The sequence below is a fragment of the Opisthocomus hoazin genome, chromosome 10, assembly GCF_030867145.1.
Source record: "Opisthocomus hoazin isolate bOpiHoa1 chromosome 10, bOpiHoa1.hap1, whole genome shotgun sequence".
NCBI lineage: Eukaryota > Metazoa > Chordata > Aves > Opisthocomiformes > Opisthocomidae > Opisthocomus > Opisthocomus hoazin.
In genome coordinates, this window is record NC_134423.1 from 15,921,340 (window position 1) to 15,944,931 (window position 23,592).

The 23,592-nt window shown below is 38.4% G+C and overlaps 1 protein-coding gene across 1 annotated transcript in view; it reads left to right on the forward strand.

The window, feature by feature from the left end:
* Positions 1-23,592, forward strand: part of THSD4 (thrombospondin type 1 domain containing 4) — a 346,319-nt gene that overhangs the window by 54,059 nt on the left and 268,668 nt on the right. The window contains exons 5-6 of the mRNA XM_075431701.1: positions 3,633-4,062; positions 23,036-23,138. Of these exons, the coding sequence (XP_075287816.1) occupies positions 3,633-4,062; positions 23,036-23,138 (533 nt within the window). The remainder of the gene's footprint in view (positions 1-3,632; positions 4,063-23,035; positions 23,139-23,592) is intronic.

Genomic DNA, 23,592 nt, shown 5'->3' on the forward strand with positions numbered 1-23,592 from the left:
GATTCCTCTTCCCCTGTTGTTTTCTCATTGCGTATGAACCTACATAGTCCTCCATCCCTCATTGCTGGAAGGCAGGATAGATTTTGCCTGACACTCCCCAAGAATTACATAAGTTAATTGCCACCAAGCTATTTTTACAAGCTTATTTATTACATTGCAGCAAACTGCATTCCTAGCTTATAAGGATGTGGCCACGTGTGAATGAAAGATGCTTTAAGGCAAAACAGTGTTCAGCATAGTTTCAATCCAGGCAATATTGGTTTAAATGAATGCATGGACACCGATAAAGTTGTTAATAATTAGAGGTTGTGCGTTACAGTTTGTTTCCGGAAGTTTGTCCATTGAAAGAAATGTGATGTTCCTGGCTACAAAAAGTTAACTTTCCATTTCAGAGAAATTGTGTTCCCTGAAAATTCCAGATCATAATTACTGCACAACCTGAGCAAATTGAAACTTGTATTCAGTGATACATGGCAATGTCTTGCGTTATTCTGGCCCTAAGTATTTGGAGAAAAGAAGGAGAGGACTCGCCCCTGGAGAGCCTTGGTGCCACTAGGGGCATGTCATCATAAGGGTGCTGGAAACATAGACTAACCAGAAATGGTGCCTCATTTCTTTGTCAGTGGGGACTCCAGCAACATTTCCAAATTACAGTATAGAAAAAGAAGCCAAGATGAGACATGAACTAGCTAAGAATGTTGTTATTGCTTTCCCTTCTTAGGTGCTGTTCCCATATGTTTGTTGCAGTGATCAACCATTTTACAAGAAAAAAAAATCTAGCTTCCCTCAACATCAAGTTTTTCTATTTTTTGCAAAAAATATGATGAGATTCCGTCAGCTTTTGGACACTTGCTGGCTTCAGCCATGAGTCTTTTTTCAGATACTAGTCATTCTATGTCTAAGACTATTATATGCCCATTTCATCGTTTTTTTCCAGGCTGAAGAGTCCTAGTTTGTGTCACCATTTCTTGGCATGTCCTTCAGTTCTTTTCAATTCCGATTCATGACCCTGAACTGGAGATTAAGAGTCAAACAACAGTCTCATGTTTGACCTTTTGCTAGGCAAACTCTCCTAGTTTGTCAGGCAGCAGTTCTTCCTGGTGGGTTGCTGCTGATGCCTCTAGGTGTTCCTCTGGAAGAGTCTAGTGCTTGTTGCTACAAAGAATTTGGCATTCAGAAAGCTGGGGCAGAGGCATATTCCTACCATTCCACTGGTCTGCACATGGCTTATTGTTCAGTTATTAGCAGCTTTCTCCTCCTGTTGATGAAAAATGAAAGCAACCTGACTGTAGATGATAAATTTGAAAGACTAATTTCAGTAGACCTATCACCCTCTGTCTGCCCATGCGAACACCACCCCATGCAGTCTGTGCTCCCTGCAATGAAGCAGTAATATTCTCGGTGCCAGGAGTTGATGCCAAAGTTCATATCTCAGACACTTAAAATTTGGTGTGCTCAGGTTAAGAAGAAAACTACTGTTTGTAAGAATCATTAGAGACTAGAGCAAGTGAAAATAAGGAGTTGTATCTCTTTTCCAAGATGAACCAATGTGTTCCAAAATCTAAGATGCTTCACGAGGACTATGATAACAAAGTGTTTTCAGAAAGCAGAGTATAACTAGAAATTTCAAGAAAGATTTTTTGTTTCTTTGTTTTGCTCTTGCTCAGAAATGAAGTGTTATGTTAAAAATTAAAAATAGCAGCAACGTAGGGAGAATAAATTTATTTCCCTATTAAAAAAAAAAAAAAGAAACATAACAAAAAACTATGCTCATTTAAATCAAGTTGATTTTAGTGTGAACTTCTGAAATAATTCCCATTCGTAACCTCTCTTTCTTTCCTCTCCTGTCCACTTACAGGAAGCTTTTTTCCCCTCCCTTAATGCCAGAACCCATTATACTACTTCCCTCTATGTTAACTACCAAAACCGTGCCTCAACAATGACCATCACAGTCACAGAGCAGATTAACAGGTATAAACAGCTCAAGAGTGCTGGTCGCTTATCTGCCAGGGTAAATCAACACTCTTGTTCACACATCCTTGAGCCAGGAAGATTGATTAAAAGCCCCACGTGGCCATAAAGCTAGAATGTTAAGTAAATCACTTCCAGGGTTCCCATGTAACAGGAGTCTTGGGAGAATATACGACTTGGGAAGAAAACAAACACAAGAAAGAAAAAATCTCAAAGAAAAGCCTCTTTGATCTGGTGGCTGTCTGACATCTGTAACACTTCAGTTTCTAGAAAATAAGTATGTCCATTTATAACCTCCGTTCTTCACCGCAGTTCAAGTCTATTTTATATATATTAAAAAATTTAGATACATTTTATGGACAGAAAGAAAATGACCTTCTTTTAATGGTGTCTCCCCTCCTGAGCTGCAAAGGTTACCCAAAACAGCTGTATTCACACATTACTCTGAACTAGAAGAAATCTTGTTTGCCAACCTATTCTTCAGACTGCAGCATTAGAAATCAAGACCTGATGCAATGTACGGGATGACAAGAAAAGCAAATGCAGATGAGCCAGTTACTTGCAGATAAAATTCCAGGGTTTACCCTCTTGAATGACCCAAATGTGGTACTCATTTTGTGATTTTTCACTTGTAATTTGCAGCGGAGTGTCTAGACTGAGTCCATTGTGTTGTGGTGAGTGTGCAGAGGACAAAACTACCCTCCAGGGAGCACTAGCTGTTTGAGAGTGCCGATACAGGTGTAATATGGCCCAAAACACAGGGTCTTCAGTGAGTGAGACGAGATCTGTGTGCAAGAGAGCAGGCCTGAAACTTCTGTGATTACTGCTGGGGGCTGTCAAGCTCTTGTGTAATGTTTTAGTAATGTATGGTGAAGGATGGGCTTTTATCCTGACAGCAAATTGGGGGGTCATGACTTATTTATTTAATGTATTGCTAATTCACGCTTAGTATATTAAAAACAACAAAAACGTAAATCAGCTGGCCAAAGAAGAGAAAATAAACTGCGTACCATAATAAGAATATTTTCATGCATTTGTCATCTTTTCCAGCAGTCTTTCAGTAATATTTTGATGTTCCTTATCGTTTTTCTGTTTCCATTTTTATTTCTCAAGTAGCAAATGAAGCAGAATCACAGGACGCCTTTTAAATGGATACAAAATGTTTAATGACCTTTGCCATACTGAATTCAAATTTTATTCTGTCTTTACTCAAATCCGCAGTATGGATTTCCTGCTGTTATGTACCTCAAGCTCCTCAGAAACAAGATTATGAATTTTAGGAATATACGGCTTTGATTCTCTGAATTTCCATTTTAAAGGAGCGTCCTAGCGATTAAAAGAACAACCACCTCTCCCCCAAACTGCTACTTTATACCATGCCTAACCATTTGCCTTTGCTAGTTGACACTAAGTGACTTCCCATGTGACTCTTGGCTAAAGAGGGCCCAGGCTTTAGTTCAGCCGATAGACTTCTTCAGAGATTCTGAATACACCAAATAAGACTACAACTTGTACATACTTTCTGTAAAATAGATTGAAGTTGCTGGTTACCTGTTGCTTTGCAGTGAAAAACTGTGAAAAACAACATGTCATATAAGTAACTAACTGCTCCTTCACTTATAAATTCAGTAACTGTTTTCTCTCTCTTTCTCTGTTTTTAGAAGCAGAAACAGAAGTCCTATCGGTCCAGGAAAGTATGGATATGGAAAAGTGCCATACATTTTACCTTTACAAACCGATACTGGTCAGCAGCCTCAGAAACTTCGGAGGCAGCGACAGTCATCAAGGAACCACGTATTTCATCAGAGTCCAAGTCTCATGAACACTTACAGCCAAGCAGCTAGTCCTTCACTTCAACATGGGAATCTCTATCAAGAAGAAAGTGGGCCTCAGGCTGGCCATCTAGTCCTGGGACCCTCAGTCTATCAGTCATCTTCATTTCCTGTCTCTCAAAGCCTGTTTCACAGCAGTGACTCCAACCATCATGGGTCTGCATCCCACCAGGCAGTCCAGGGTCAGCCCCAGCCTCCAAGGGCTGCAGCAATTGTGTGCATTGGCACCTACAAGCAGTATAAACTCTGCAACACAAATGTAAGTCTGGTTTTCCTATATTTAATTTGCTGGACAGCTATTGGTTTTCTCTAGTATGCTAAATGTTCACATAGTCAAGAAGTTAAGTTGAACATTGTTTTTTATTAATTTAATGAATATTTTTGTGAACTTATCTTAAAGTGTCTTGGGGAATACTGAAAGTAGTGGCATAATATTATAGTTACCTAATACCATACTGTCAGGGATTTTAAACAGTCGCTAAACCTACCAATATGTGCAATTCTAATTTGATAGAGACTGAGTCACAGACAACTTTAATATTTTTCCATGTAAGAAATAGAAAAATAGAGTTGGGGTAGACCACGTTATGAAGGCTCCCTACTTCTCAATCCTGTAAGATAAGGCTGTCTTTTTGGGAGTGATATTCATGCTCTAAATAGCATTTAGAGCCAGCACCCGGTAGCCTAGAGCAGTCCAGTATCTTTGCATGGTGCTGTGTGCGTTCTGTGACAGATGCTGCTTTTATCAGCATTCAAGCTCTCCATGCTTTGATTTTTGGCTTCTTAGTTTATTGGAGAGAAAATCTGTTCTGTGTTAATTTTTAAATAAAACTTACTTTGTTATTACTTCATTCAAAAATGTTTGGTTGGGTGTAGCTCTGTGCTCTGGGGCAGTCTCCCATTGTATGTGGGAGGGTAGTGAGGTTTTACTGTTTCTCCCACAAGCAGTTTTCATCCTTCTGAAATTTTCAGTTTCTGGCTGTGTCATTTTAATATTTCCTAAAGTATCTCTTCCTAGTATTTGCATCTTATTTGGGCTACTAATCTAACTTAGTGTCACAAACTTGAAGAAGCTTGTATTTGGATATTCGAAGCAGGTTGTTCAAGAGCAGTCTCAATATGTTGACACAACAGGCCATAGTTTTCTGGGGGGGTGCACATCTGATTCTTCTGCCTCTTAGAAATCCTGTTTCGTGTAGTGGAAGCCTGCATAGTGGACGTGTAGCAACAGAACATATGATAAGGGTAACAAAAATATGGCCTAAACAAATCAGATGAGTGCCTTTTTGCCTCTTATTGTAGCAGTTGTTACATTTGCTGTATTTATGAATAAAGTCCATTGATCGAGACCAGAACAGTCTGAGTGAAGAGACTTAATGTCAAGAAAGTTATAGTGTATTTGTCTGAAATGGAAACATGAAAGGGCTAGTTTGAGCCTCTGAGAATAGTCACTGGTACAAATTGCTCTTTTGAAAAACGCTTCTGTTTTTTGAAGGAAACAGGAAATGAACTTAGTGCATGGGCATGAATTTGGAAAGTTTTCTGTGCTGAATTTCCCCACTGGTGTCCAAGCGATACACAAATGTCCTAGTCTTGATTTCATCCCTTGCTGCATCAAGGCAAGAAGTTGGACAGTATTCTGCCTGACTTAAGAAATGCAACAAAATTTCCAGGAAAGATCTCTTTTCAGAGAGCAAGGGGTGAGAGGTGAGGAAGTTAGAAATGAGGTGGAAGAAAGAAGCAATCCCATATGGCTGAGGTATGGAGAAGGAAGGTTTATAGAGGAAATTTATTGAGAATAACAAATGGGCTGGCGAGAAGAGGGCTGTAAGCTTGTGAATTAGACAGTGGCAAGACATGCAGGTCAGTATGATGAGTGGTCTGGCCATCAACAAATTTCTTTTGGTAGTAGGGGAACAGGAGTGAAAATATTTCATGTTAATTTTAGAAACTAGTTTAAACAGAAGACTTCAATAGATGAAGAGGAAAAATCGGGTGAGCGTACTGTTGCTGCATCTTTGCTATTGTAGCATGTATAAGTGCAGTTATCAAGAAACCATCTATGTTCCAGGAGATTTTTAATAACAAAGGGAAATTGTAGATGATGCAGCTCCTCCTAGGCATGGAACTCTACATAGCGCTATTCTTTATTTAGTAACATTTCTGTTACCCTCAGAGAGGCTGTAACTGCTATTCAGGGTTATTTTTCTCCCTAGAATGTGGTAATTAATATAATTATAAAAAAAAAGTTGCTAAGAACAGTTTTAGTATAAAGGCCAGGATGAGAGCAAAACAAGGCCGATAATGTTTCTCTTTGTTTGATGTTCTTCCTGATTAAATGCTTCTGCACGTGGGCTTTAATTTAATTTATCAGCAGTGACATGTACCAGTGGTCTTGCCAGCATGCAGAGAACAGTATCTTTTTCTTTCTTTTTCTTTTCTTTTTAATTCTTCCTGGAGCCTACCAAAAAATGAGAAGAATGTATTCTGTTAACGGTTATCCTGGTGTTTAGCCACTCCCTCTACACTTTCTCCTAAGGGCAGTTAATTAATAACAAATTAAGTCAATCTGCCTTGGTCCATTAGGTCACTTCCTCTTTATTGTACATTTATTGTTTTTTCATTAATAGCTGAACTCATTTTACATGACTGACAGCTTGTTTCATAAAAGTTGAACTTGCGGGTTTTGGTTAGGGAGAACCTCGAAAGTGCTTGTATTTGTTCAAGTGTTTCTGAGGTCATTAAACCTATTTTCTGATGGTACAAGTGGCTTCCCCTCTTCAGCTACTCACATATAGGCTTTGTACATGCTCACCTCAGAATACACAGCTGCCTGTCACCTCCTTCAGCAGGAAGCAGGCAGTAAACAGCTGTCCCTTACACTCAAACAGTACCGACAGATCTTACTGAAACCTGAGGCTATTAGCAATACAATAAGATTCTTCAAATGTAGCCTGTATTCCTCCAAAATGCAGGAGTGATGAGTATATCTTCCTTACTTTGCCCTGCATTAAAAGAAAGAGAATTTTAAAGGAAAGAGAATTATATGGGTATGTGGGTGATGTAGAATTTGAGTGCAAACTTGTTTGCATTATTTGTCACCAGAACAAAGGAAGCAACTCAAATGGAACATTTGTTTACTGAGTGCTTTTTGTTATTAGTTGTCTCAAGCATTGCCAAGTCACTAGCTCTTTGTGAGTGTCTGAATGTGTGCGAATATATTTGTCAATTGACCTCAGGCTAAGGATGGCTTGGGCAGAGTACACAAGGAAGCTTTCGGGGTTCTGGACATTCAAGCCTACTCATTTTGCAGTGTAAATTTGGTGATACAGAGTGCCCCTTTTTTGAAGTCAATTTTATTTGGTTTATTTTATTTTTTGTAGGACATAAAGTGAATTATGGCTTATTGGTGAAGACATTAATTCACAGTATGTCTCTATCGTTAATACGTGGAGACCTTACTGCAGCCTTTCAGTACTTAAAAGGGGCTTGTAAGAAAGATGGAAAGACACTTTTTACCAAGGCCTGCAGCATCAGGACAACGGGCAACCATTTTAAACTAAAAAAAGGATAGGTTTAGGTTGGGCATAAGAAAGAAATATTTTATGATGAAGGTGGTGAGACACTGGAACAGGTTGCCCAGAGATGTTATGGATGCCCCATCTCTGTAAGTATTCAAGGTAAGGTTGGATGGGGCTTTGAACAACCTGACCTAGTGAAAGACGTCTCTGCCCATGGCAGGGGGTTGGACTTAGATGATCTTTAAAGATGATCTTCCAACCTAAACCGTTCCATGATTCTGTGTTGTGCTTGCTAGTGAGTTCAGGCCAGAAGGCCCCGCTTACCCTGACAGCTTGTTACCTCTCCTCTTCTGCAGTTCCCCCTTTCCAAATTGCACCAATATGGTTTAGTCTGAAGTCCCGTAGTAATCATGACCACTTGAATGCTCTGGTTAGAAAACCTGTAAAATAAAATGGTGACTGTTTCAGTGATTCAGTTACAGTGCAGCAAGGAGTATGAAAAAATAGGCAGAGAAATTCATATATGAGTTTCACCAGGAAAAGCAACACAAAATGGATGTAAAATCTAAATTGTGTTTAGCTATGAATTGAGGTATGTTTTTGACCAAGTTTATACCTTCAGTAGTGTATGAATTTGCAAAAACCAAGCTAAAATGTATGAAAGATTAATTGTTGAGAGCTCAGTGAGATACTTATGGATGAAGTTTTGCTGAGCTTGTGCAGTTTCATTCACAGTTGCTAGCTTGCCCACTGGTTCATGTGGATTACTGACATGTCTCCTGTTAGACTATGTTGCTTTTCCCAGTATTTTGTGTGACTGCTACTTAGCAAGAAGTCGACTGTGTTTTGGAGAAGTATCAAGACAGGATCAGAAAACAATGATTACTTTTATCCTGGCTCTTCAGCTATACCTACTATTATTCTGGTAGCACAGCTATGGAAAATCCAGCTTTTGGTTCTGAATAAGAGTTCTGTACTTGGATCTGTGCTCTTGTGTGCAGAGCACTTGAGAATGGCATCTTAGTAGGGAATGCAAAATATCTGAAAAGACGATTTGGATATGTAAAGAGGTTTTACAGTTGAAAAGATGAGGTGAGGTAAAAGGCTCAGGGCCAATCCCCAGCTCTAATATGATGGGATAAATTAATATATTTAATTTCCTAAAGAATATTAATGATGATGATACTAATTTTGACTGGTGAGAGTTAAAACTTTTCCATTGGAATGCTCTTTGGATGCAGAACCCTAATTGAAATGTTCTGCAGGAATGTGTTGAGTCCATTAAAAACCGATGTGCTTTCCTGTCACCTAACCAAATAAGTAGGCATTGGCAGGCTCCCTTGGCACTTGGGATCTTGGGCCATTTCACCAGCTCGCTGTCATTCTGCCCAAGATTTTTTCAAAGTTTTTCCAGTCTATAGAAAAGAAACATTTCCAGCATTTTGAGTTTGAACAAGGGTAGAAGTGGAAATGTTTCATTTTGTATGGAACAAAAAATGTGACTCCCACACAGGTCTTTTCAGAAGTGATACAGGGTGCTGCAAGGATGTGTGCACTGTTTAATGCAGTTGGGATGCTCACATACTGAGCTAAAGACAAATAGAAGACCATATATTTTTTAAGAGAACTTTATTTTTTTTCAAACTGAAAAGCCCTTTCTTGTTCCCAAAGAGCTACTGTGTGGTTTATTTATTCTCGTTCTGAGATTTGTATGGAGTAGGTGTTTGACATGAAGTGGCAAAGTGGGGTTATGATGACATATCTTTTCCTGAGGAAATTTAACCTTGACTTTATGTGAGGAATTTTCCCTGCAAACAGTGTGGGATTGTATGTACATTTGGTAGTCTGACATTCCGTGGGTGTGTAGGAGATTTATTAAAAGCTTACATTACTTTGGGTTGTACTGTACTTTCTTTGACTGTTTTGATATTTGCAGCATAATCTTATAAATATTAATTCAGAATGCATTGTCGCTAATATGGGCTTAACTTACCAGGCACTGGCACAGAGATACTACACATAAAATGTCCTACGTAGCTTGATTGATTGTCCCTTGTGTACACAAGAGTTGCACAGAGGCATTTTGGATAAAGCTGTTGGACCACAGTTGTTTGCTCTACATCTCTGCACTGTGGCTTTATGACATCCCCTTCAACAACTGAGAACACTGTATTAGAAAATGTTGTGCATTATGGTGTTCTTATTAGAACTCAAATAATTACAGGAAACCGTCTGCCTTAAATCGTTAGGAAAAACATATTGGGGTAACTTTAGAAGCTCTCTCAAATAGTTTTATTCCACAAGTGTGCTCTGTACATGTGGCAGTAAAAGAACACAAAGTTAGCTCTTTTACACACAGTAATTATTACTAGGTTAGTTACTTGCTAATCTAGTAAAATGTTTGTAATAAGGCCAAAATCACACAATTCAGAAAATGTTGATGTCTGGAGGCTTATGGGTTTTAACTGAAAATTCAAATACTTTGATCAATAAATCTGTTATAAATTGATTTAGCATCTAGGAGTCCAAGATTCATACTCTAATACCCCGTTGTGCCAAGAAGTATAAAAACACAGACCAAAAAGATAGGTGCAGATAAAAATTTGGTAATGTATACATGGCTACAGTCATAGCCTATATTCTCCAGTTCAGGGAGAAGTGAGTCATGGGATCTGTAATCTTTTTATGATGACTCTCTGCATCATAGAGAAATGATGATATTTTTGTCTTTTTCCAAAGATTATTTAATAAGATAGAAGAAAAATACAGTGGAGCCTAGGATAGCATGAACACCTTAAGGCAATAAATCAGAAATATTCCACTGGAAAATAGAGGTTGAGAGTATGTATCAGTGATAAAAATCTACAAAATGTGTGAGGACATTATCAAGAAAACACAGTAAGAAACTTAAATGTTCAATTTACACATAAAGTAATTATATATTTTTTAAGGCAAGAAATGCCAGCGTTGCCATAATTAGTCAATGAAATCAGCTTAATTCTGCCTTGTGTCATGCAGAACAAACTTTTTTGTCATTGAGGCATTTTGTGACATGCTTCTACTTTGAGTTCTGATCTTTAATGAATGCCACCAAGTCCTTTCACCCATGTTTTCCACTCAAATATTATGAAAGAAGTGGGATTCCCACCATAAATCTGGAAAATCTGTAGTGAGTGTCTATGCTGACTGTGATTATGTTTACTCCATAGACAATAGCACTGCTTTTGAAGCAGTGGCCATGCCTACTTCACATTAAATATAAAGTATCTCAAGCCATTATGAATATAGCTCAGGACAATGTACCACGGTTAAAGTTCTCTCCATGTAAACATCTCTTATTAAAATATTCAAATAATCCTTGTGATGTTCAACCTAAGTTTTCAACTTCTTTCTTGTATTTCATGCTATTGCTCCTAAGTATCTTAGGGAATTCTCTTGTCTGTTCTTGGTGTTAGTACATGGTAGACGGTTTCCATGTTTTAGCATACGAGTTAGCCAATTCGTATACATTGAACTCCATTAGTATGTTTGGGGTTTAGCTTGAGCACTCTGGGAGCTCAATTTTCCAGGGGCTCTGTCAACTTCCTACTATATTTTTCTTGACTTTTAATGTACAGAAGTACTTCAAAAGGTATGGTTAACAGTAATATTTCAGTATTTTATGATACTTCAGGAAGCATTGAACTATATTTTTCTTCTGTGAGGTTTATTTTTAAGTCCTGAGCCTGTTAAATGGGTTGCATGGTGAAGCTGAAGAAGTCTCTGTACTGGTTAAAGTTGAGTGAATTTGTGTCTCCAAATAACTGAAGATTCAGACTCTCATTTATGTGTAGTAATAAAGTGATGTAAAAATGTTAATAATTCTAAGTGCCTCAAAATCAAAATGAAATGCATGTTAGTTGGCCGAAACTTTTGTTGCCTAACTTCCCGGTGAACTATGAAAGGTAGGTTTCATGTAGCAACTGGAATTGTCTGAGAAGTTACCTTTCTAATTATTAGAGTAAATGGAGTGTGTCTGTCACTGAGGAGAGGAAAGAAAGAAAAGATGCTTGGTTATCTGATCACTTCATCAGTTTTGAATAGCAGCGTTAGCACTTAAAATATTGTGGAGTGATTCAGAAACTTTATTTGGATGCTTGTCAAAATAAAGCGATTTTTTTTTGTTCCGCAATAAAGCATGACTGCAGGGTGATTTAGATGCATTGCCTGGTTATTGTTCAGACATAACCTCTGTGCCAAGTTTTAAAGAGGAAACTAATCAATGAAAATTGTGACTTCAGAGTTGCAACCAGACGGTTGCATTCCTGACATATTTGTACATTTGTTTAATAGGGTACTGTAAATTTGAGTAGTTGTCATTTATCAATATAGACAAGTGTTGTGGGAGGTATTTTAAGGCATTCCAGCTTGTCTTTGTTTCTTTTTGTCAATTCATGTTGACAAAAGTCTTTGTCTCAAATTCCGGTACGTAATTATTCAGCACTCCTGTAATTTGAACAAGAAATTTGCTTTTTATTTGTATGTTAGTTTGATTGCATCCAGGTTTTTGAAGCAGAGGAAGCTGCAGATATCTAGAAACTTTGATCAGGGGAAATCCCTTGAATTAATTTACAATTTTTAAAAAATATTTTTATGAAGATTTGTTAACTATTCCTGTTAGTTACAGGTACAGAAAGCACCTACTGTCAGATGTCAGCATCTGCTTTCGTACATGAAAGGAGTAATTTTTTCCTGGTGTTTTTAGGAGGTTAGTTCAGTACTGCTGATAGCAATGAAGAAGTTAAAGCCACATTTTCAAGCCAAATAGCAGGAGAAGGACATAAATTACATGAATACAGTAACTTACAGTGAAAGTACTCACCTGTACAATCCCAATCCTCTCTTGTACTGACCGAGGTGAGCGAAGCAAGAAGGAAGTGCAGGAGAAGCTGCCAAACGTAAGCTAAGTGTGCTGAGGGAGAAGCGGTCTGTTAGCAATGCTGTTGCTAGAGTTTTTAGTTTTGTGGGGTTTTTAAATTTTAGATTTTTAAGCAAATGGCTTAAAAAACAGCAAATGGCCAAAACTCATGCAGAAAGTTAGGAAATATAAATGTAATATTACCTCTAGCAAGCATGTGTTCCGTTGCCTGATAACAGAATAGTTGTGTTGAAGGCTGGCACTCCAAACCTTCGATGAGAATGGAGGTTGGCACTACATGCCCTGTAGTGCCCGGAACAGTTAAATAAGACTTTTGCATATGATACGTTAAGAGCTAACTGCATACAAAACAATGCGAAACCTAGAAATAATTAAAGCAGCGTTGATACTAAAAAACAAAAAAGTGTAATTAATAAAGCAGAGTTTCTTTCTAGTGATAGGTTGGTAAAGCTGTTTATCTTCAAACTCTTGACTTATATTTGTGGAAAAGCCAATCCTGTGCTTTTTGTATCTGTCACCGCAGAGAGGCAGTGGGTGATGTGTAGAGGGAAGAAGCCAGGGAATCATCCCCTGCCTCTTTCTGCAAACTGTCTTCGGTTTTTGGCTTCAACATGCAGTAAGTTCCCAGCCAAGCAATGTACTGTTTTCTTTTTCTGTAGTTCTGTTTGCATTATCATTTGTTAAAGATAGCAAGCACACTCATCATCTTGATGGCTGTTTTGAGACCTCGGTTTGGGTCACTTTTTGGTGACAATTTTTTGTGGTGGTGTGTAGTTTTACTTTGAGCAGCAAAGTGCCATTAAAAGAACTCTTAATGTGACAAAGTCTAACGTGCAAAGGTTTAGAGCATTCAGAACTAGAGTTTTGTCAACAACCCTACGGTAACACTTGTGTGTTAAGAAAATTATTTGGTTAACTGATAATATATTATTTTACCCCAGGGTCCCTGCATAGATCAACAGCTTAGTTATTAGTGATACACTATAGTGGTTCTCCTTATTATGCAACCTTTGACTCCCTGCCTTAAAAATGCTCCTTGTGGAAGGTGAGAAAAAATGGCTTCTCTAAGGACTGGTCGTTGATACTGTCACTGCAGTGGTTGATTTAACATTCACAAAGCTGCTGTGGGATAGCAAGACCTAATCTGTCTAGTCAGAAAGAGAGCTGAGATGTGGAAGAATGAGGGTTAAAAGAAGTGTTTAATAATTTACTGCCCCATGTCAAGTAATTGGGATTAGATTTTTTTTAACATGATCAGCATCATATTTATTACTTAATAATAGTCAAAGCAAAATTTGCATTGGCCAAAACTGTAATTATGGTTTGGCAGCTCATCTACAATTCAGATCCAGAGGTTTTCAGTCAGACCCCCAAAACAGAAAGTACGTAGTTCAAAAACTGAGAAAGGATTAGATTAATTAAATTGCACCATAGGTGGCATTTCCCCCCCCAAAAACTGGCAGAGTAGCTAGTTCCAGAAACTGCAGACTATCTTTCATGTTTCTTGTTCTGTATGCCCACTGTATACCTACTAGCTTCTACAGTGAAAGAGACTTCTAACTGAACGTTCCCTATTCGTCCCCAGGGTAAGTCCATTCTGCACACTGAAAGAGTCATAGATCATATGGAAAAAATAGTATGTAATCATATAGTTGAGAATGGACCTCACAGGCAAAAAGAGCCCAATGATACGGTAACTGCACGGACAATCTCTTCTAAGTTTAGGTTAAACATTCCTTTAATGTCCTGTGACTTACTGTATGTACCTTTGTAGTTTTAAAACAAAAACAAAAAAGCTTTCAAACCCGGAATGCTATTATGTGATACATTGCTATTCACAGGACTCATCAGACCATTGCAGTTGAGCTAGTTGGTGGAAGGAATTTACCCTCTACTAGTACTGCAGGGCAATGAAAATGCTTTGCCATGGTGTTCATAGGTTTTTTCCTCACCACAGGTGTTTCTGCCATTCCTCCAAATATAGCCTGTCTCTGCTCCTTCCCTCTAGCGGAAGCTGTCCCACTGTATTTTCTTGCTCATTCGAACTTCTCACTTTCTTAGTACCTTGTCTAATATTTTCCATCTCTTCTCCCAATCTGTTCTGCCTCTAATCTCTCCTTCTACTTAGGTTCCCCAGCTTCTCTGCAGTTTCATCCAGTTTCACTGTCTTCTTTTCAATGTCTTCTTTTCAATACCTTCTTCAGCTGACTGGTTTATCCAGTCTCATCTCTTGAATGCCAGTCCCAAGATTTACCCAAGTTTTTCCAGAGTATTCCATATATTTTAGGTAAGGTCATTGTATTGTGCCGCTTGTTTGCTTTGTCCATGCTGCCTGCAACAGGCTCAAGCGGCTGTTAAGAGCAGAAGAGAAAGATGTCCTCTCTTCATTTCCAGTGCCTGCCCCTAATGCAGACCTCAGGAGCGTGTACCAATAATTGCTGGAAAACTTCTCAGCCTCCTTTAGCCTCAGATGTGGAACAGGCTTCTTGTAAACAGATTGTTCCAGTAGTTTAGCTGCAAAACTTTAATGAGTTTTGACTGAATGTGTACAAAGTCTGATTATAAGCATTTTTTTCAAAATCTTGTGGCCTGCCTATATTTGGGTAGATTTCCATATAAAAGGCCGAGGATGCGTTCTTGACAAAAAACCCACTTTCCTGGCTGACTTCATTTCACTCATTAAAATAAAACATGCACTTGTATTATGAAAAAAATTATCAGACTATTTGAAGCATGGGGAAAAAAGAAAACAGTTCTCCCCTCTTGTTTTCCTTCAGGCTCATTCTTGGATGAAATACTTAAGTCAAAAATATGAGACTAAGACAGATACCAGGAATGGAAAGTTTTAGTCTGAACAGTTAAAGTTTGATGAACTCATAAGTAAACGGACAGTGCTACCAGCTGTAACTATACTAAAGCATTATAAAATATGGTAAATGTGTCTGCTAGTTAGTTTAAGGTGCCTTTTTTTTTTCATCTAAGTAGTATGACGTACGAAGAAAGAATATATTGCAGAAACAGTATAAGAGTGTGTTGTGTCAGAAACATTTATGGTACTCTACTATTGTTCACTTTTTGTGGAAGACAAATTGTTCCACATTGTAGGTCTTTAACAAAAAAGAACAAAATGTGTTCTCTCAACGAACTTACGTAGTAACATCTGTACATTTGTGCCTGTACATTTCTGCCTCATATAACACTGCATAAAAATTTCTGTTGCCTGGTAGTCACTTAGAATAGAGTTCCTTCTCTATGAGTATTGTGATTATTGCTGTAATATGAATTTTAATTAAAAAATGGAAGATCATGGTAATACAAATCAGAAACTTCCCTAAGCTTTCAGTCCTTCTGCTGGAACCATTCAGGTAGTCCCTCCTCCCACACAAAGGCCAGTCATTTAAATGGAATGCTTGCAATTGGATTTCTATTTAAATTGATTAGGCTTTCATATAGGAAACTGGTAGAGGATTATTCCCAGGTACTCATGAAGCTGGTAGAACAAAAGAGCAGAGTAGTGAAACCTAAGTGACATCAAGTCAGCTCCCCAGAAAGAATGGGCTCCAAGAACAATGTTTTTTAAAAATGAAAGAAGATACCAGTAGAAACCCTAGAGTAGATGTTTTATCACCTTGGCATAATTTTCTGCAAACTACAAGGACTAGATATGTCGTCTTTGCTGCAAGTCTGTTGATTTCACTAGAATTGCATCAAGTATGAATTTGTCTCAGGGTCTTTCAAAGATGATATTGGTGGTGCTTTTCAAAAAGAGTTTTGGAGTGGCTGATTTTTCTAGTATAAAGAATACTACTACTATTACATGAAAGCAACTGTCTTTAGTATATAAACCTCACATTGTCTGAGGAGAATCATTAAAACATGCTCTGTTTTTCAGATGTATTTGAACAATGCAGACAGATGAGACACTGAATCTGCAGCAAGGCTGAAAGCTTCTACGTTAAGGCATTCTTCAGACTTTGAGCCAGGTTGTGTCAAGTGGAAATAACTTGTCATTGATTTCCCGTTAAATGAGGTGATAGCGTGCAGTTTCAGCACCTTCAGCATTATGTAGTGTTTCTATAAATAGATATTTGAATGGAAGGATTCTTGTATTTGGTGAATTTTTTTATGCAGCATATTTATATAGAAAAATTATACCACTGCTGAGACTGAGAATAGCCATTGTGCAAAGTAGTTATGATTTCTGTTGCAAGCGCCAAGCTTTTGATGCTTGATTGGGATCATGTAAAGAACAGCCTATGTGCACACCAGTCTTGATGCTGGAGTACTACTGTGCTCAGGGAACTGGTCACTAAAAGAAGCTTGGGACAATAAAATAGTAGCTACATTTTGAAAAAATGGCTTTGGAATGAGTTGATAGTCATCTGGTCTTTTGCTGGGTCAAAAAAAGACTAGCAACAGTCAACTGGCTACATCATTGGCAGGTGTGAATTGATATAGCTCTGACTTCTATGCCATACTTCCGTATCACTTTAGACCAGATGATACTCTGTTCCAGCTGGTCTGTTTTCAGTAGTTGTCTTCCATTTTCTAATTGGTAAACTTAAAGGTTGTAGAAAACAATTATTGTTTCTCAGATCCGTTTGGTTGGTTGGTTGGGGTTTTTTGAGTAGCATTTGTAAAGTTTTAGCAATAAACAGAAGTGGATGATTTTTCTTGACACATTTTTGGTACTACTGAGGGACTGTACTGTTAATTTTCCTACTATAGCTCCTTTGTAAGCCCCTCCTAAGGTTATAGTGCCAAACATTGGCAGTCATGGACATTAGATCAGTGTAGATGCTTTGTGTGGGATGGAGGAGTGGCTAACATTTTATTTAAAACCAAAGTGCTGTGGAAGGGAAGAAAGGTGAAGCAGTAATAGATGCACTTGCCACGTTATGCGTTAATACCTTATTTGTCTGATACAGTGCAAAGTTAATAAAGATTACTTTCGAGTAACACTTCAAAGACTTTTCTAGGTAAATTCAGAGGACTTTCTTTGTGCAAAGCTGAAATCATTAATGGAAAAAATGGTTTGTAAATTTCAGACTGAGATGGTAGCCGTTCCTTTACTCATGGCTGTGGGAGCCAGCACGCACCTTAGGGAAGGCAGGCACCCCTGTGTGCAGCTCTGCCATGGACCATCTTGCTTGTTCCAAACACAAGCTTGTTGATAGCTGAATGGGGTTCAGGCAGAAATACAATGATTTTTGTATTGTGCACGCATCTAAGGTCTTTTCCATCTGTGACAGGCAGCCCCTTGAAAGCAGTGAGGGAAAAGAGAAGGTCTGTCACCCTGTGTTACTTGCTCCCTTAGACTCTGCATCACTTAAGAATCTCTCTCTGGTTAGTAGAGAAAGCTAGTAGTTTATGATGATTGTCATAACTAAGCTTAATCTCCATTGCAGCAGACACGTAGGTGTAAATTCATCGCTTGAGGCAGTGCTGAGATTTCCACAATACAGGTGCTCATTCCTCATAAGCTTGTCCAGATGCCACTGCATTCACAGATGTTCATTTTCATTCCATGTCAAGCCAGAAATTTATAGACTACTGTCTGTGGCCGTGGACTGTAACTAGAGCTGGCCAGCACTGGTGTTTTACTGCAGAGCTGTTCTTCACATAAATTTTGCATTTTAAAGTTTTTTGCATATTTTTGTTTTTCAGAAGCATCAATTCCATTTTAATAAAAAATCTAATATTTTGTGCCACAGATACCTTGACACATTTAGTATGCCTTATTTCTTTTTTTAGTTGGCAGTTAATTGTCTTCATGTTCTTTTATCATTTTAAAAATATAGAGGATTCTCCAGTAGTTTAAATGGATCTGTTGCCGAGTTTCAGTGTGTGTTCAGCTAGACAGAAGTAGATTGCCTTGATTCTAAGTAACAGCGAGACGGGCGTGCACAGTCCTTGGCAGTGCAAAGAGTTGGAGATGTATTTATCCTTTGGAATGTCAAAGGATTAATATGATTAGATAGAACCACTACAGGAATGAAAACTGAAGTATAACTAGATTACTTGGACTTAATTTAATATATAGTACTGCACACATAAAAATATTAAATATGAATTATGCTTGAGCCTGGAGAATCCAGAAGGACTGTGGGGCCTTGGAAAAAGAGTTTGCCAGTTACTGTAGGTCATAAGAATGAAACAGTGCCAAAAATCTTAGTCAATGTTTTAATTGCTTTTAGAGGTGGTTTCTGGATCAAAATGGCCCGTTTATGCATTTCCCGAAGTGCATTATCTCAGTGCGGCTTTGAAACAGCTTTGCTAACGGCAGGCATGCATCCAGTGTGAGTGCACATCTGCTGGCAGACTGATCATTTTCTGGTGTTTTGCCAGCACTTCATTAATTAACTGAAGTGTCAGAGATTTGTTAAAACTTAAGCTTTTCAAATGGTTCCTAAAAGCTAAAAAGCAAGTAGGGTGGTTTCTTTGTTTTACAGTCCTAGCTGTGCTAGCCGCTCATTTTATGAAAGAAGTAACGGTGCATGACAAAGAGAAGTACTGTGTGTTGCTCTCCCTCAGAATGCTTTCATACCTGCATATCTCAGATGAAATTGAGGCATAAATGAAGCTACTGTTTCAGAAGTGCAAAGTTTCTATCATCTGCAGACACAGTGCATTGCAAGAAATTTGACCCGAGGCCCCAAAACACAAAGGGATACTTCCAAAAGGTTTTGTGTTAAGCACTGCCAGCCTCATCAACGCAGTGCGCTGCTGCTGCTGCCGATTTCACATTCTGAAAGTACAGGGGTAAAAGTTGGCTGAGATGTCCCGCTCACTGGAACAGCGCTCTGGAAGCACCGTAACCTTGTGTGAAAGTGGCCAGCACGTTGAAGGTACCTAGCTAAATAAAGTCCCATGTGCCTAATTTACAGCATTGTTTTTTCCCAAGCAGCACATTTTAAGTAGGAGAGACATCATGTAAAAACATACAAAATTATGGATTCTAGATGCTGTTTCTATTTTTATAGTGCACAACTGAAAGAATGATAGTAAAAAAAACCCTCTCCCAGCATAGGTTATATTTTTCTAGATAATTTATATCTGCATCATGAAATCTGAGATTTATCTTAGTAGATGTAACGTATGTATTTTTGCAAATCTGGCCTCCACAGACCTGATTTTAAAAGGATATTTTATTTCTTTTTTTTACAAACATCCAAAGAGGTTGTCCTGGTTTTATATCAAAACCTCTATGAGAAACTTTAGATAACTCCCTCAGTAATCACAAAACAAAATAAAGTTTTTGAGGAAAAAATGAAATTCCAGCTCTCAAACACACGTAACAATGTTCTCACAAAACATTGAATCAATGTCAACATTTTGTTTTCTAAAAAATTGTTTTCAAGTCCCTACCAGGCAGGAGGATCCTAATGCCTTCGTGTCACTGAGGGGGAACTGAGCGAAAATCACACAAGAAGGTTAAATATTTTAGCAAAGTTCATTCTGAAAGCCTGTGGAAGATTTTGGAAAGACTTGCAGGTTGTTTAAATCCTGGTGCTCTGGCTTAGCCACAGGAACATTCTTCATCTGTGAACACGCCAACATGCCTGCTTTTCAAAGCACTGTTGCTGTTTGGCAGAGTGCCGGGGGTGGAGGGCCTCTGCCGTGGGCAGACACTGGGATGGCGCGAGCCCAGCATAGGTGTGATCTGCGGCAGGGGACGGTGCAAGGGGAAAGCCCAGCTTGGTCCTTGGTCTGCCAGCGTATCCCAGCTGTGTGTGTGAGCTGGGAAGCAAAGGATGAGCTCAGTCAGGTCCACCTGTTAGACGTTGCAAATAGGAGCTTTCTTTGGGGTCGTTGTCATCTTACCACAGATGCTGCTTGCTGTCTTCTAGGAGTTTCATAGTCAAGCTCTATGCGTATGTGACAGAAATTGTCATTAAATAAAAGTGTGAAGAAAATAGATTGTAATCTCGCGGAACAAATAAAATATGAGGATCTACAGAAACCCTTATGCGAAAGCTTCACTTTTGATTATACAGGGTCATGCTTTTTCCTTGTAGTGGTAACAGTGTATTTTCTGCCTAAAAGATGTACTAAAAAGCCAGGAAGGAGAACAGAAAGTGCCTGGCGCTCTTGGCTCTTCCGGGAAAGGCTCAAGGATTTCATTTTCAGGGGAGCTGAGCAGTAGGCGATGTAAAACTGTCATTTCATGTAGCTAGGCAATGTGAAGTTAGGTGGGGTTAATAAATGATATATGGATGTTAACTAGTATGCAATTAGAGTATAATACAACTCTTTGAAGCCTTGGTGATTCATAAACTGTAGTAAGTTTGGCTGGTTGTACCTTGTAGTTAGCTCTTTTATAAAATATTTTAAAAATATATTTAAAAATAAAAATGAGTATGATCTGTATAAAGACTAAAGCAAAGAGTTTTTGCAGAGCAGGTCACTGTCTGAAATTTTTTCTCGAAATTTTATTTTGTAATTAAGCTTTGAGATGAAAGAAATGGAGGAAGGACAACCGAGTTGGGACTTTTGAAGTAGCAGGGCTGTTACTGAGTTAGCCTTTTCTGATTTCGGCTTGATCCACACAGTGTGTTTAGCGTATTTGTCAGTCCTTTGTCCTGCTTTAAAGCAATGGGGCCTCTGTCCTGTGGGCAACTTTCAGTAAGTTTAAAAACAGAAATTGTAGCTATATAAAAATGATCTTAGAAGGGATGGCGGGTGTCACTGTTTTTTGGCAACAGCAGTGAGTATTTTGATCTTTTTATTCATATGTTGTCTGCAGTTGGTATGAACGGGGTGTACAGGAAATGGTTTTTGAGCCAGAAATACTGGTACAGAAGAGCACGAGCTCAAGGCTCAGAGAAGGAAAAACAAGAAACAACAAAACTTCACAATAGACTGTCAGAAAATGTGTGCCAAAAAAAAAAAAAGGGAAGGCGTTCCAGAAAGAAGCCCTTCAGGCTGGGTTCTTTACTGGTGCAAACTGACGTCCTTCTGCTGTAACTTAATGTAGTGACCTTAATTTATGCCAGCTCAGGTTCTGTCCCTTCACCTTTAGGACATGTGATATAACTGGATTCCATGAAAAATCTAAGCTTTCTAGCTTTGGTTGGTTGGTGGTTGTGGCTGAATTACCCTTGCTGCATTGCTGTGCCGCTGATGTCAGGATGTGTATTGCAGTTGTGGGAATATAGCTCTGCTTTCTGCGGTTGGCACTAGAAAGACTTTTGGTCCCACCCTTCCAGTGTAGCTTGGTGGCTCATGGTCCTGTTTTCAGGGAAGCTTTTTAGTTGGTTTTTGTTTTTTTCTTTAGAAGGTTTGTTGAGTAAAACAATATTTGCATGTACTTGGAGATCTCAGAAGGCCGGTGGAACAAAGCACAGATGGCTATCTGGCCAGAAACAGTGTTTATTCTAGAAGATTTGTTACAGTGATTTGAATAGAAGATAAGGTGGTCCTTGAACCTTCCCCCGGGCATGTCTTTATAGCCCACTTGAAAACTCTTGACTTTGACGTCTCACTGATCCAGTTACAAACAGCTTTGTATATAGATGGTGGATACAAAGCAAGAACTCCTCTGGGACCTCCGGTGTGCTGGCTTTCGCTGCAAAGATGACCAATCTTTCCCCTTATACAAATATAAGAGAACTGACTTGCAGTTGCAACAAGAGTTCTTCTTAATGATTCTCTTGCTGTTCCCTTCAAAAACACAGTTATTTGGCCATGTTGCTTTCATATAATATTGTCTCTAGTTTCCCCTTGAAATCTATCTCTTACAGAAAAAGTATTTTGCCATTCTGGTCCAGTTCTTCATGTGATTTCTACTGTTCTTGAATAGTGTTTTTAATAGCCATTTTTATCATCTAAGGGCTTCCTGAAAAAATGCATGTGTGACCAAAGTATGTCTATTTTATTCAAGCATAGAAATTGTTCTAATTAATACACCCATCCCACCCCCCTTTTCTAGAAATCTTTCTCCCCTTTCTGTGTGCCCACACACAGACAAGTCTTTCACTGTAACTGCTGTAGTGTGAGGATACAGGCAGACCAAAGTAATTAAGTATTTAAGTATTTAACTTGTATTTACTTTTGGAATCTGCTTCAGATCTAAACAAGGCTTGTTTGCCAAGGGCTTGCATTGCAGGTGACTAATAAAAGATGTTACTTCTATCTGTAAAACTTGCCCTACCTCGGTACATGAGTATGTGTGTGTGACTGCACGTGCCTGTATATAAGAAGCTCTTCCAACTATTTAGCTTCAAGAATTCTGAAGCTAGCATTTGAAGGCACAAGTTAAAATACAAAGTAGTGCAATAACTGTGATAGCAGCATGCAGAAATAGAAAGTGGTAAGGTAATATGGCATTGACGCATAGGATGAGAAGAAGAAGCTGGTGTGGCCAGCTTTTAATAAATTATGGAAGCACGTATGTTAAGTGTTTCAACTGTGCTGAATCTGAGCCAAGAAAATTAATAATGAAAAATGTGAAACTGTTGTGGAAAGGAAATTATTCGGATCTAGTTTATTTAATTTATCGTGAAGTGTCATCTTTTTACTGAGGAAAATGATAGTTCAAAAAAAAGTTTGCTTTTTTTGTGCATCTGTTGCTGCATGAACGCCGTAATTTTTTTTTATAGGCACTTTTGATACTGTTACTTAAAAGCACACTGTTACCTGTTTTAAAGAAAAGAAGTCTCCTGATGCTAATATCATTCATCTGGATTAGAATTTGGCAGTGCCTTCATTAACCTTCTAAAATGAATTTATAAGAAAGCAATAGTAACATTGCTGTTGATTATAATGCAAATGCGATTTTTTTATTTAAACAGATGTGTCCTGAAAGCAGCAGAAATATCAGAGAGGTGCAGTGTGCATCATACAATAACAAGCCATTTATGGGTCGATTTTATGAATGGGAACCTTTTGCAGAAGGTAAGGAAAGACAACTTAATTTTGCATTATTATACAGATTGCATTTTGGAAAGGAAATGTGATTTTTACCCACTGGAAGCCATCGGGCTTTGACTGTGTGAGTCTTGCTTACTTTGCTCTGTTCGTCTGCTGAATTTCTTCGTGGGCAGACATGTAGATAATCTTACATCAACACTTCTTATTTTTCACAGGAATGGAAGCATGTAAGTCCTACTTTGACTGGTGTACCATTGGCTCTGTAGAGCGTGCAACAGCGTTTTAGCTACTACACTGTTAACTATCTTCTTTTTTACTTGTTTACTTTTCATGAAAAAGACTCAGTGTGGCTCCAATTCAGTTAACGGAGTTGAAATTATTTTTATGCCACCTTAGCATGTGACTCTTAGTCCTTACGTATTGGTGTCAGGACTCCCCGGCTGTCTAGTTTGTATTTCCTAACAGTATGTTTGACAGT